General features: G+C 36.4%; 1 protein-coding gene across 1 annotated transcript in view; it reads right to left on the reverse strand.

The window, feature by feature from the left end:
- LOC126971618 (polypeptide N-acetylgalactosaminyltransferase 2-like) overlaps window positions 1-4,372 on the reverse strand; it is an 86,694-nt gene extending 82,322 nt beyond the window's left edge. Inside the window, exon 1 of the mRNA XM_050817976.1 lies at window positions 4,232-4,372. Within this exon, the coding sequence (XP_050673933.1) occupies window positions 4,232-4,324 (93 nt within the window). The 5' untranslated portion in view covers window positions 4,325-4,372. The remainder of the gene's footprint in view (window positions 1-4,231) is intronic.
- Between the last annotated feature and the right edge of the window lie 8,847 nt (window positions 4,373-13,219).

Here is a 13,219-nt window from a genome sequence, read left to right on the forward strand (position 1 = left end):
CAATACTGCGTCTTCCGGTACGTGGTCGCCATTCGAGGAATTTACTGCCACAACGGCCATCTGTCCGTTGAGCTATGTGCCCTGCCCATGCCACTTCAGCTTTGCAATCATCTGGGCTATGTCAGTGACTTTGGTTCTTCCACGGATTCCCTCATTTCTGATCCGACGTCGCGGGGAACTCCGAGTATGGGGCTCTCCATTGCCTTCTGAGCGACCATGTGCTTTCACACAAGGCTCATAGTAAGAGTTATATAATAATCAAAATATAGTTCTATTCGTTATTTAAAAAAAAACTACGTCTAAAAAAATCGACTTCAAAATCTGAAAAATATCAAAAATCTCTAATGCAAACCTTTGCCTTTAATATTAAAAAAATAGTTTTAAGTCGGTGCCAAATTTTCACAATAAATGTTCATAAAATGAAAATTACTGGGCCAAACTATGTAAAATTTCTATGGGACCAAATGGCATCTATTCCGCATCGAACTAAAGAAGAATTACGTAAATCACAAATCTCAGAGTAATCGGTGTACATACATAAAAAAATACCGATCGAATTGAGAACCTCCTCCTTTTGTAGTCGGTTAAAACCAAAGGACAATGAGAACTTCTTATTTTATAATCTCTGTGACGTTGTCTTGACAACCGTTCGTTGTTTCAACACTTGGTACCTAGGTATCTAACAACTGGGTCAAATTAATAATCACTGGAGTTAATGCACATGTTAGTTCAGCTAAAGTTAATTAATAGACTTTATTAAGAACCTACATGAAAAATATAACAAAAAGAAGTATTGCTGGTGGACATAGTAAAACCAACTTTTCATATATACAAAGATTTCTTTTTAATCGTGTATTTGGTGATTTTTTTTTAATTGTGGATCCTGGTAGGGATACAAGGCTAAACTAATCAAAATATTATATTGTCGTCGGTCCTTAATACTTGTGACGAGTGACATATTATGTGACGTTTTAAGAATATCACGTTTAAAGCTCAAAATACAGTGACATATGAAAATCTCATAAACCTTTCAAAAATTCTCTATTTCTCATAATCTGGTCTGCTTTTAGGTGTGATTTTTGATTTCATTTGATATAATTATTAACATTTCAACTACAAACTATATGTATATTGTATGTATAAGTAATTTAAAATAAATAAACAAATTTTATTTCAATTACTGAGTTGATTGAGTAGTTTAATCTACGTGATACAAAAGGCTTGTGTATTTTCAACCGATGTCTAAAACAGGAGGGGGGGTTCCTAATTCGATTTCGTATTTCTTGTATGTTTGTTACCTCGTATGTCCGTTTATGACATGATTTGAAAAAAAAAATCGTTTAAAAAGGTAGATATATTTTCGAATCAGTCCGATTATAAACAAAATAGAAATGATGATACAACTGTGCCATTGTTAATTATTTGAACAACGAAATAGGTTTTTTTAAACAAAGGACACCATTTCGTTACATGGTATTGATAATGAAGACCAAAAATGGCTACAGGAACTTTGAAAATCTAGTTTTTTCACGTGTGACCACAAGACAATTATGTGACTATAATCAGTAAATAGTACCATGGATATGAGCTGGTGCTGAAGCTGGAAGATGGGCATTAGACAATAATAATATCACCATTCAGTTCTTCAGTCAAGTGATTACCGCCGCCCACATTCTGCTGCAACACCAAAGTATCACAGGAGAGTTGCCAGTCTTATAGAATACTGTTTGCCGTATCGTCCTGGAAACACCGCGCAAGGATTCTTCCACAGTTTTGGAAGAAGAAGAAAGTAAGGAAGAAAGAAACAATTATCATCAGACATAGGTACTCTGTATAATATATAACTTTATATATTATAACCTTTATTAAGATCGTTATAATCATTATAATTGTCATTCGTAACAATTATCCATTTTTAGCGCTACACTTGTGTAATGAAATGTTTATATATGTGGCCTTGAGTTTCCTTTATCACAGTGTGAAGTTTCCTTTAAAAATATTAAGGTAAGCGGAAAATCTATGCTATTTAGAAATAAGACGTTCTCTTATGAAAGTTTCTGTTAGAAACAATAAAATAAAAACCATTTACTCATTTAGGTCAGAAATAGACACTTACGAATGTCTAAGTATTACGTTTAACCCCCTTATTTATAATGGTCCGCTAACTTTAAACAGCCGCTAAGGAGTGTTTTTTCTCATTCTGACTTTGGTCAATAAAAGACGACAGAGTGAGAATTAGCAATGCTTTAAGTTAGCAGACTATTATGAATAAGGGGGTTACAGTTTATTTTTAGTAAAGAGTGGCGAGAAACTCGTTGTCTATGCAAAGTGATAAAACACAAAATAGACCAGGAGGAATCAGTGCATGAGTACTACCAAAAACTATTACACCGCAATCTTTTTATGCGATCCTTCAAATTGCCCTACTGATGATATAAATGCATGTTGCCATGAGACAATCCCGTGCCATATTGTTTAAGCAATTGCAAGGAATTGTTACTTTTTCAACCGGACAATTTTTTTTATATTCTTAATTAAAATACAAATAAAAAATGCGATGACTTTTCACGATAAAGTTAGTATTTTTAGAGATTTGAATTCTTAAAGGTTCGAAAAATAATAATGCTCAATCGCTTCGCTATGTTAAGGGTGTTATAAAAAATACATGTTTTTTCTTCAGTTCTCTCAATATTAGCCATCACAAGTTTTCTGTATATAAGTAGGAAACAACATATGAAATTTATTAAAAAAATTAAGTGTTAATGACTTGGCCGTTTCTACTAATTCAAATATATTATCAAGCCTAGATAGTATTTTCAAATATTATTATATTATTAGTTACTTGTTTAGTTAAAAATAAATTATTTATACGCTTTGGAGTACAGAGTAAATAAATGAATAGTTTTCATTATATTTCAAGACATTATAACGTGTTATATACTTACGGCCGTTCCCAATATACTATCTACAGATAGAGATAAATTACTACGTTCTACTGTCAATAATTAGCTGTCAATGATCTAAAGTTGTCAAAAATCTAAATCATTCTTATCGCCTTATATTGGGACGCGTGAATTGCAATTTCCATACAAACTTCTATCGCTGGTAAGCTATACGTCGTCCCATTGACAGACAGCGTGCACGGATAAGGTGAGTTACTGTCGATAAGTTTATTGGGACAGAAAAGTCCACGATAGTTAATTATCCCAAGTAAGAGATAGACTGAATATTGGGAACGGCCGTTAATGAATTATAAATATCCTCCATAATGACAGTGACATACCATGTGAAGTGTAGATTGCACATTATGTTTCACTTTCTGACTTGAGTCCATAATCAAAATATAACTAAACTCGATTAGTTACTCATTATTCAAATTCAAATTCAAATACGCAGTCCTTGAATGATGTACTGCTGAACTGTCAAAATATTATGTAAGTTTAAACGTGAAAGCGAAAATAGACAAAAATTCATTTTCGCATTTTTTTTGTTAGGATTATCCATTAGTTATTATAGATAGGTAACATAAGTTATGACATAGTAACCCAGTACACATTAGGTGGTGTACGGCATTGACTCATAAATTATGCATACTGTGGTAGACATTTCAATCACATCATAAAATCAATATTTAAAAATTTACGAAATCGTTAGCCAATAAATATAATTCCATACTATTTCAAGATCATTATCGCATAATATATTATTTTATTTATTTTATGTTTAATTGAGAACATTTAACACCATTTAAAAGTTTTCGCATATTGAATTTATCAATAAAAAAAAAATAAGCTAGCATTTTTATTTATACGTGCTTAGACAATTAACTAATTACCCTTATTTTGTTCATTTGAAAGCAATCGATGTGTTTTTGGCAAATACTTTGTTCAAACTGTTTAATACAATAATATTATTCATTCGAATGTTTCCGATATTTGGGAAAACTCAAGGCTAGACTGAAATATTTCTAAATATTACCTATTACCTAGATCAATTTACAATCGAGGCTGTTATGTACATAGCCTTTTGACTGTCTGTAAGGTAAGTTATATTGGTACCGCATTACTTTTGTTAAAGACGGGGTGATTGTCCTTTTGCCTTGTAAAACACCCTAACAATTGCTAAGTTATGATACAATAAAACCTAGAATTTAACCCAAATGTTATCCAACAATATCGCAAGCTATTTTGACTATGCAAGTTTCGCAACCGTGCGTTTAATAATTCATTACCTTGCTCTGTGACAGCTCCGGTTGCATGTAATAGAACAGCACTAACATCCACGCACCTCCAAGGAGGAACATTATTTTTAAATTCCGCCGCATTGTGACACTGAACACTCGCCGGAGGACTGCCGCGGCCCTCCCTCTTCGCGGCGGATCGACAACTGAGTGAACGCATTCGTATCAACTATCAGTTTGGCTTGGGTCATGCGCGTATCGGTCGTTGAATTACACAGTGCAGTTGCATTACTGATAACGGCTTTTAGAGCTTTTGTCATGAATCATGATGGGCTTGGGTTTTTTAACCGACCTCAAGGAGTTTAAGTTAGTTAAGTTTAGTTTTTTTTTTAATTTTTGGAGTCTGTGTCAGCCAATATAAGTTTGTAACTACATACATAGATATAGGTGAGATGCGCTTGAGTCGTGAGGAGGCGAGAGGCGAGAGCGGGTCGCGGCGGAAGGACACCGATTCCAAAAATAACAGTAATCGTAACTAGAATTAGATTAATTAATTAGATTTTATAAAAATACGCAATCTTTTTATACTTTTTAGCGCATATTATATCTATTGTTTTGGAATAGTGTTTTTGACCTTGGGGTCGTTAAGGAATTCTGCTGACTTTAGTGTTCATCATCAAATCAGTTTTTGGGTTTTATCTTAGATAATTTGTATGTTTACATAAACAGCTGCAAAAACGTAGAAAATAATTGAGGTTGACTGTTAACCTGTATTTTGAGAAACTCAAAACACAAACTAACACAAATCGCGAGTTTAAAACGTAGCTTGTTAAGCACAATAAAGTAATAAATCTGGTCTGTTTCCAGCGGTTGTCTAGGAGCAAGAGGCTCTATCTAGACGTATAAATTATCTATGGGTTTAATATCTATAGTATGTTCTTATACTTTAAAACTCTTTAAAGTTGGTTAGTTACAATTGCTTAAATATCTTGCATTCACCTGTTAAATACTCGACATTGAAACGTTGGGGTCAACATAATGAGTTCAACATTCATTTACAATTATTGAAATTTATTTTTTAATTTAAACTGACTGTTACTTAAAAAACATACATAATCCTGTATGTATAATGTAGGTAGGTACATACATAATTCAAAGTTAAAGTTAAATAAACTTTTGAATCGTCAATATAAATATTTCTTTCAAATTACTGAATTTACCATAACAGGCTTCCTTGTGCGGTGTTTCCGGGTCGATACGACATGGGTTCCTTCAAAAAAAGCGCGTACACCTTCCTTAAAGGCCGGCAACGCTCTTGTGATTCCTCTGGTGTTGCAAGAGAATGTGGACGGCGGTGATCACTTAACACCAGGTGACCCGTACGCTCGTTTGTCCTCCTATTCCATAAAAAAATAAAAATAAAAAAACATGTTCGGAAAAAGTTGAGTTTGTGAGAAGAACATACAATAAACTCAACGTCCACTCTTTTCAATCAAATAGAGTATTTTACAATTGCTGTAATATACATAGCAAATTAGTTTGTAAGGTACTGCATCCAAACAATATTTCTATCATTAATCGTGTTTAAATAATATAAGATTTAAATAATTTTACAGAATTAACATTCGGAACAATTGTAAACTTAATATAGGCATATTATATCGGCAAGGTTGAATTAGTTTTCTATTGGGTAATTGTCTCTTCTAATACATGTGTTACGGAACTTCTAAATAACTGTTATAGTGATTATAAAATATTCGCCTTATATCGTAAAATATTTTCTAACTCTTTAAATATGAATGTGAGTTTATTAGTTATGCTTTGACACGTTAACTATAAAACCAATATTCATAAAATTTTGTAAACACGTTGTCCTCTCACAATATTTAAAATTGTTTTAAATCTTCTTGTTTCATTGATTATTGGTATGAGCTAAAGGCGTCGTTGCCAATGCTTTAATGTTTAAACGAATAAAAAAAAAATTTGTCGCAACTCCTGCTTTAGCGCATGCGCGGTGGTGGGTTTTGGCGCCATAACAATGAGGATGTAAATACTACGTAATAAGAGCCGGGACTGCCCGAGTAAAAATAGAAATTTAGTTTAGTATGAAACGTGCAGTGATATGACATAAGTTTGAAATAGTTATTACAATATGGCGATGAAGTATAATCCGGCTAAGTTTAAAAGCGAACAGTTGCTAAAATTGTAGTAGATTTCGCCTATCTCCGTTTTTTACAAGATTATAGCCCTTGTCTGTCAATCTGTCAATGACTGCACGTTTCATACAATCGAGTGAATCGCTTTTTTCTTAGAGATTCGATTCCTGTAGTAATACTGAATGTCATGGGAAATATTTTATTCCTGCTTTAATCCGAATACATGAGAGTAGATAATATTATTAGAAACACAAGAGAATTTTCAAGATGTCACGTCACCTCTCCCCACTAGCAGCCGACAGACCGCTATATAAGCGGTAGCAAAACAGTTGGTGACGATTCGGGCAGTTTACACCCAACCCGACTGCAGATGTGCAGCACGTAGTATCGAGTGACATGTGAAGAATTACTTACAGTCGCCGATAGTGCCGACAGAAGACCCCGTCGTGTTCTCCCCCGGACAAGTCCAAAGGATGATTCGACGAACTAGACTACGTAAAGCCCCAGGCCCCGATCGAATCACCAACGAAGCCCTGTGTCACCTACCTACGCGAGCAATCGCGACGCTGACGCGGCTTCAATGGAATCCTCCGTACCGGGCACTTTTCATCGTCGTGGAAGCTCGGCCGAATCATCCTGATTCCCAAGCAAGAACATCATGCTGCCTGGGAGTTACCGTCCGATTACTCTTCTATCCACCACCTCGAAAGTCTTCGAGAAGCTTCTGTTGCTGCACATCACACCTCACCTTCAGCCACGCGACGAACAGTTCGGTTTCCGTGCCGAACACTTTACAAGTGACGAGAGTACTGCAAATTCTCGCTACCGCCTACAACAAGCGAGAAGAGTCCGCCGCAGTATCTCTTGATATGGAGAAGGTGTTCGGTCGCGTCAGGCACGCTGGCCTCGTATATAAGCTGTCCACGTCTACTGCTCCTCGTCGAGTAGTTAAGACTGTGGCCACCTTTTACCGAAGATAGACGTTTTCAAGTGGCGGTTGAAGACGCTCTGTCCCCGGAGCGCCCCATCCGAGCCGGTGTGCCCCAGGGAATCTGCCTGTCGCCCGTCTGCTACAGCAGATACACCGCAGACATCCCAGTCGACGACGGCGTCATTTTAGCGCTGTATGCCGACGACGCGGCGTTCATTACCACCTCGCTGAATGCTCCGCATGCAGCGAGCACTGGACGCGCTTCGCACCTGGCTGAAGGACTGGAGACTCAAGGTCAACGTGGCGAAGACTCAGGTGATTTCCATCGGGCGGGCGCGCCTTTTACCGCCCCCGGTGTCACTCATGGGCAAGTCTGTCGAATGGTCCCCGAAAGCCAAATAAGTTGGTGTGACCATCGACAGGACCCTCTCGATGCGGCCCCATGTGAAGAACGTGGTCGCCCAGACACTCACCGCACGGAACGTTCTCTGCCCCGTGCTGGCGTCCCACCTGCCTCTCCGTACGAACTCGCGCTGACAAACGAGACGGGGCGCAAGTCGCTACGAGCGCAGCAGTCGCTGGCGCTCCGCACCATCTCCGGAGCACCACGCTTCGTACGGAATCAGGTTATCTCCAGAGACCTGCGCATGGAGACCCTGGACGACTTCGTTCGTCGCCTGAGCACCTCTATGTTCGCTCGCGCCGATGGAGCGCGATCCCAGGATTTACGACCGCCGGACATAAGAGGATTACCACGTGACCTAGTCTCCTAGGACACGACTGCTTCCTCGCCGCTGACTGATGGGCGCTCAACGGTACACTAGCGGTGGGCTCGACCTTTCTGAGTGGCGGGCGCAAGCCAACCACGGACTTACCATCCTGCCGCAGTCCGCAGATCGCTCGCGACATCACGCGGGCTCGATCACACTGCAGCAGGATACCACCGGACATGACACCATGGACCAACCGGTCCCACCCAGAGACCCGCTTGTAGTTGCAGGCGGCGTTTATACCACTGAAAGGGGCCATCGCCCCGATCAGTTGCCTTGAGGCCCGTGAGGGCTCCCTTTTCGATCTTATTTCCTAATTATAAAGTATATGAAACTGCATAATAGTAGGTATAAACATTAGGGTTTTAAATGATTACATAATGACAGGCAGTAATAATTTCAAAATTACAATGGCATTAATGACTAGTCAATACCACATATTGGGAATGGGGCGTTCATCACCAGGATATTTCATTAAATAAATAATTTTATGTAATATTTCTAGCATACTTATACCAAAATATATATGGACTTATTTATACCTGTTCCGTATTTAAGCCATTTCTTGAAACCGCATTGCTGCGGTCCGTTGAAGTTTTAATTACCAAGGAAACAAGTGCTAGATTGACCTCCACTTTATATTAATGATATAATATAATACTTGTAAAATATATGTTTGTAAAATAAAAAAAAATACAAAAAAGGTAAGTAAAAAGTATAAAAATATGATATATTATCTTAGATCCTTTATATGTTGCTAGCTAATGCCCGCGACTTCGTCCGCATAGATAAAGGGTTTTTAAAAATAATAAGCAAGTTTGGAATTGAACATTATCTCATGTCCTATTCCAGTTCCGGTTCCCGTTTTCGCTCCTGTTCCCAACATATTATATGAATCTTACTGCGAGGAAGACTGCTATGGCAAACTAAACCTACTATTGGTATAGTTATAGTTCATCGACGTGAATTTTCACAAATCCCGCGGGAACCATGCCTTTTTCCGGGATAAAATGTATGTCCTTTCCCAATCTCCAGTCTATCGCTATACCAAATTTCATCAAAATCGGTTCAGTAGCTTCGGCGTTAAAGCGTAACAAACAAACTTACATTCACGTTTATAATATTAGTAGGGATACGCTGTCCAGATTCACTGTGACAGCCAAAGAGGATATAAATACTACATAATAAGATGCGGGGAATGCCTAAGTAAGAAGTAAAATTTAGTTAAGTATGAAACGTGCAGTGATTTGAGATATTAAGTTTGAAATATTAGTAATTACATTAAGGTGATTGTCGACAAAGTATGATCCGGCTAAGTTTGAAAGCGAACACATGTTTAAAACGTTGTGGATTCGGCTATATCCGTTTCTAACAAGATTTTAGTCGTTATCTGTCAATCTATCAATCTATCAATGACTGCACGTTTCATACAATCGGGTGAATCGCTTATTTCTTAGAATGTTTAGCTAGGCTGGTGACAGCTGTGAAAACGTCGAAACCAATGAGGTTGACGGTTAACCTCTATTTTGAGCAATGTACGCACGTCGCAACCTAACAGAATGTGACATACAAATCGCGAGTGTAAGACATACCTTATCACGCACACTAAAGTAATAAATCTGGCCTGTTTTCACCTGTTGTTTAGCAGCAAGAGCTAATGTAATAAGCCTGGCCTGTCCGTTGTCTATTGAAAAGAGGCTCTATCGAGACTTATCAATTAATGACATCTTATAATAATATGTTACCTTCAAGATGTAGAAAATATTAGACGTAAAAATTATCCATGATTAATATATAAATTACTTTGTATATAATTGTAATTTCTATAAGATTAATTTATAAAATAGTTTATATTGTAAATTCTATGATCGTCCATAAGCAAAAGTCATTAAATATTTAATCTGTACGGTCAAATCATACTTATGATTATTAATACGCTAGTTAATAATTTACCTAAATAACGTAATTTATAAAAATTAAGCACTTACCACTTATATCTACAATCTCTTTTTTGATAAAAATTCAATGTATGTTCTTATAAGTTAGGTTATTAAATATTCTATTGATTTTATCTTAGACTAGCTGACCCGGCAAACGTTGTTTTGCCATATAAAGTATAATTCACGCGATAGTTTTATAAGTAATAAAATATTGCCTTTATTATAGCCTGTACATCATTTTGTTCTATTGTCAATAGTTTTTGCAGCGCACGCAAAAATAGGTATTCGATTTTACAACTTGTGTTACAAAATAGCAATTTTATTACGGATCCCTAATTTTGAAAAAAAAAACATAGCCTATAGCCTTTCTCGATAAATGGACTACCCAACACTGAAAGAATCATTCAAATCGGACCAGTAGTACCAGAGATTAGCGCGTTCAAACAAACAAACAAACACTGCAGCTTTATAATATTAGTATAGATCATTTATATCTCTAGATACATGACAGCTGTGAAAACATCGAAAAATTTGAATTTAAAACTAACCTCTATTTTGAGCAATTGACGCACATTGACACAAGGTGTTATACAAATCGCGAGTGTAAGACGTAGCTTGTCGCATACACTAAATATTCCTGGCCTGTTTTTTATCGTTTGTCTAACAGCAAGAGACTATCTAGACCTATAAATTATTTATGAATTTTATCTTCATTGAAGAAAATTACTTTTGTTTCAAAAACGACAAAAACTAATAAACTTACAAATCACATACTTATTTTTTAAATTATGTGCCTCAAACCAAAGAAGAACTGGCGCTAAAATTACTTCATCATAATCATTTCAGCCGAAAGATGTCAACTGTTGGACAAAGGCCTCCCCCAAAGATCTCCATGACGATCGGTCCTGCGCTGCCCTTATTCAATTTATTCCGGCGATCTCGACTAGATCATTGGACCATATTAAGGGTGCTACGAACACTGCGTCTTTTAAAAAAAATTAAGGGTGCTCTACCTTAAATTGATTGGCAAGATATTTATTTATTTAATAGCATCGCCAACACAACAATCACTAGCTAATTACATTAAATATTAATCTAAATAAGTTGTATTAAGTGTCAATCCACTAACAGGCAACGACCACATGCTAGCATAGCATAGCTATACTTAATTTTTTAATTTTAATTGTGCAACATAAGAACTAATACTAAGTTACAATATTTAATACAATTATAATGCAATACAATTCGCCAGCATTAATGAAGTCAGCCGCAGGGAATTTGCCGCTCTTAATATACCAGCTGTTTTAGAGCCAAATGGTATTGTCCGCCGCGATGGCAAGCGTCCTGATGGAATGACGCTGGTGGCTTGGGCACAGGGAAGGGCGCTGGTGTGGGACGCTACTCGCGTCGACACTCTGGCTCATTCTCAAGTCCAAGTTACGTCAGTTGGTGCTGGGGCTGCTGCTTTGACTGCCGAAGACAGCAAGCGTCGCAAATATGTTGGTCTCAGTGAGTCATACATCTTTGTGCCGTTTGGTGTCGAGACACTTGGCCCGTGGGGCCCAGAGGCGCGGAGAATGTTCAAAATACTATATTCACGCCTCTATAAGGCTACTGGAAACCCAAGCGCTGGCAGCTATTTCGGTCAACGGATCAGCCTTGGTATCCAACGCGGTAATGCTGCCAGTATTCTTGGTACGCTTCCACGTAATGATAGTTTTAATTTTTTGTAGTCGTAGTATTGTAAATATAGATATAAGATTTGTTTTGTTTGAATAATAAATATACGATACAATTATATAATTAGTTTCTGTAAAGTAAAAAATTAATACTCGTCGTATGAACAAAACTTTTTTTTTACTTAAATACGGATATGAAACTGTATCAACGATTCTATATCACTCACGTTGTAATAAATACAGTAAGTTTAAATTCAGGATATGGTCTAGCGATTCAGTGATGTGGAAACATGACATCATTAAATTTCCTCGATGAAAAAAAATCACAATGTTGACTTTTAAGTGACAGTTTGTAATGTTTTTTTTTTGTAATGAGAATAAATGATCTTTAAACTGAAGAATATGTTGCGGACTCAAGTTAAACGGCATTAAGCCAATAACAGTGACAAAATATATTATGCGAGTCGTATACATCGCTGTTCTATGAGATAAAAGATGAAATGGAATGTCTTATGTGCCATATATACATTATTAAAAAATGCTAAAAACTTCAATAAATTATTTTGTACACAAAAGCAAAGTGCCAAGCCTTAATCAAAATAAAACCTAATATTATAAACAGCTTACTTACTGTAATTATTTAGGTTGTCTGATTTTTACGATAATCTCAACGACACCTTCTAGGCTGTCGATGCTATTATCGTTTCAAGTTGTATAGATATATTTGCCATACAATATATATAGTAAATAAATATTATTGAAATAATTATATGTGATTTTCCTCCTCCTCCTCCTTTTTGAAGTCGGTTAAAAATATTTTTTATTAGTGCATATTTTGCAGTCACACGATGAAAGTTTTAATATTATTATCACACGATTAAAACGATATTATAAATTTATATTATACTAATTAAAACAATTCAATATTTTCTGGGTGGAAGGAAAATTGTTAATACAGGTAATGTTAACCTCAAGTCCACAACACTTCCTACCTCAGTTCGCGAATTTCTTAAATAGTTAGGTACTCGTGGGTACTCGGTTTTTAAAGTATATTTTGTTAATCTGTAGGTACCTACTGGAATAAAATATGTAATATCCCATTGGGCGGTACACGCAATCTTAATGGTCTAATTATTATCATTTCACTTTCAGAAACAATTATCACATGTGTGTATTATTTTCATTCAACAAATCTTCAGAAACAATTTGAAGCCAAAGTACATATTGAGTACCTGCTTTTTCGACAACCACTCAATTCGTGTGAATTATGTAGTTATCATAAGAAGAACTAGATGGCACTTTAACCAAAGAGCCAAGTAAAGCGTCAAAGCTAACATTTTGATAGACCTAGTTGCCGTATAGTATTGATTCACTAAGAATTAACTAGATGGCGGTATCCAGTAAAATACGTATTTAAAACATCAGCATTGTACAGTGTTCTAAATTGCTGAACTCTAGTTAACTCTATTGCAGACATCCAGGGTTGTTGTTTTGCATTTAGAATACAGTTCTAGTGTTCACTCACAGATGGCGCTAATACCTGTAGTGGAAACTGCAGAAAAA

Source organism: Leptidea sinapis, chromosome 24 (genome assembly GCF_905404315.1).
Source record: "Leptidea sinapis chromosome 24, ilLepSina1.1, whole genome shotgun sequence".
Taxonomy (NCBI): domain Eukaryota; kingdom Metazoa; phylum Arthropoda; class Insecta; order Lepidoptera; family Pieridae; genus Leptidea; species Leptidea sinapis.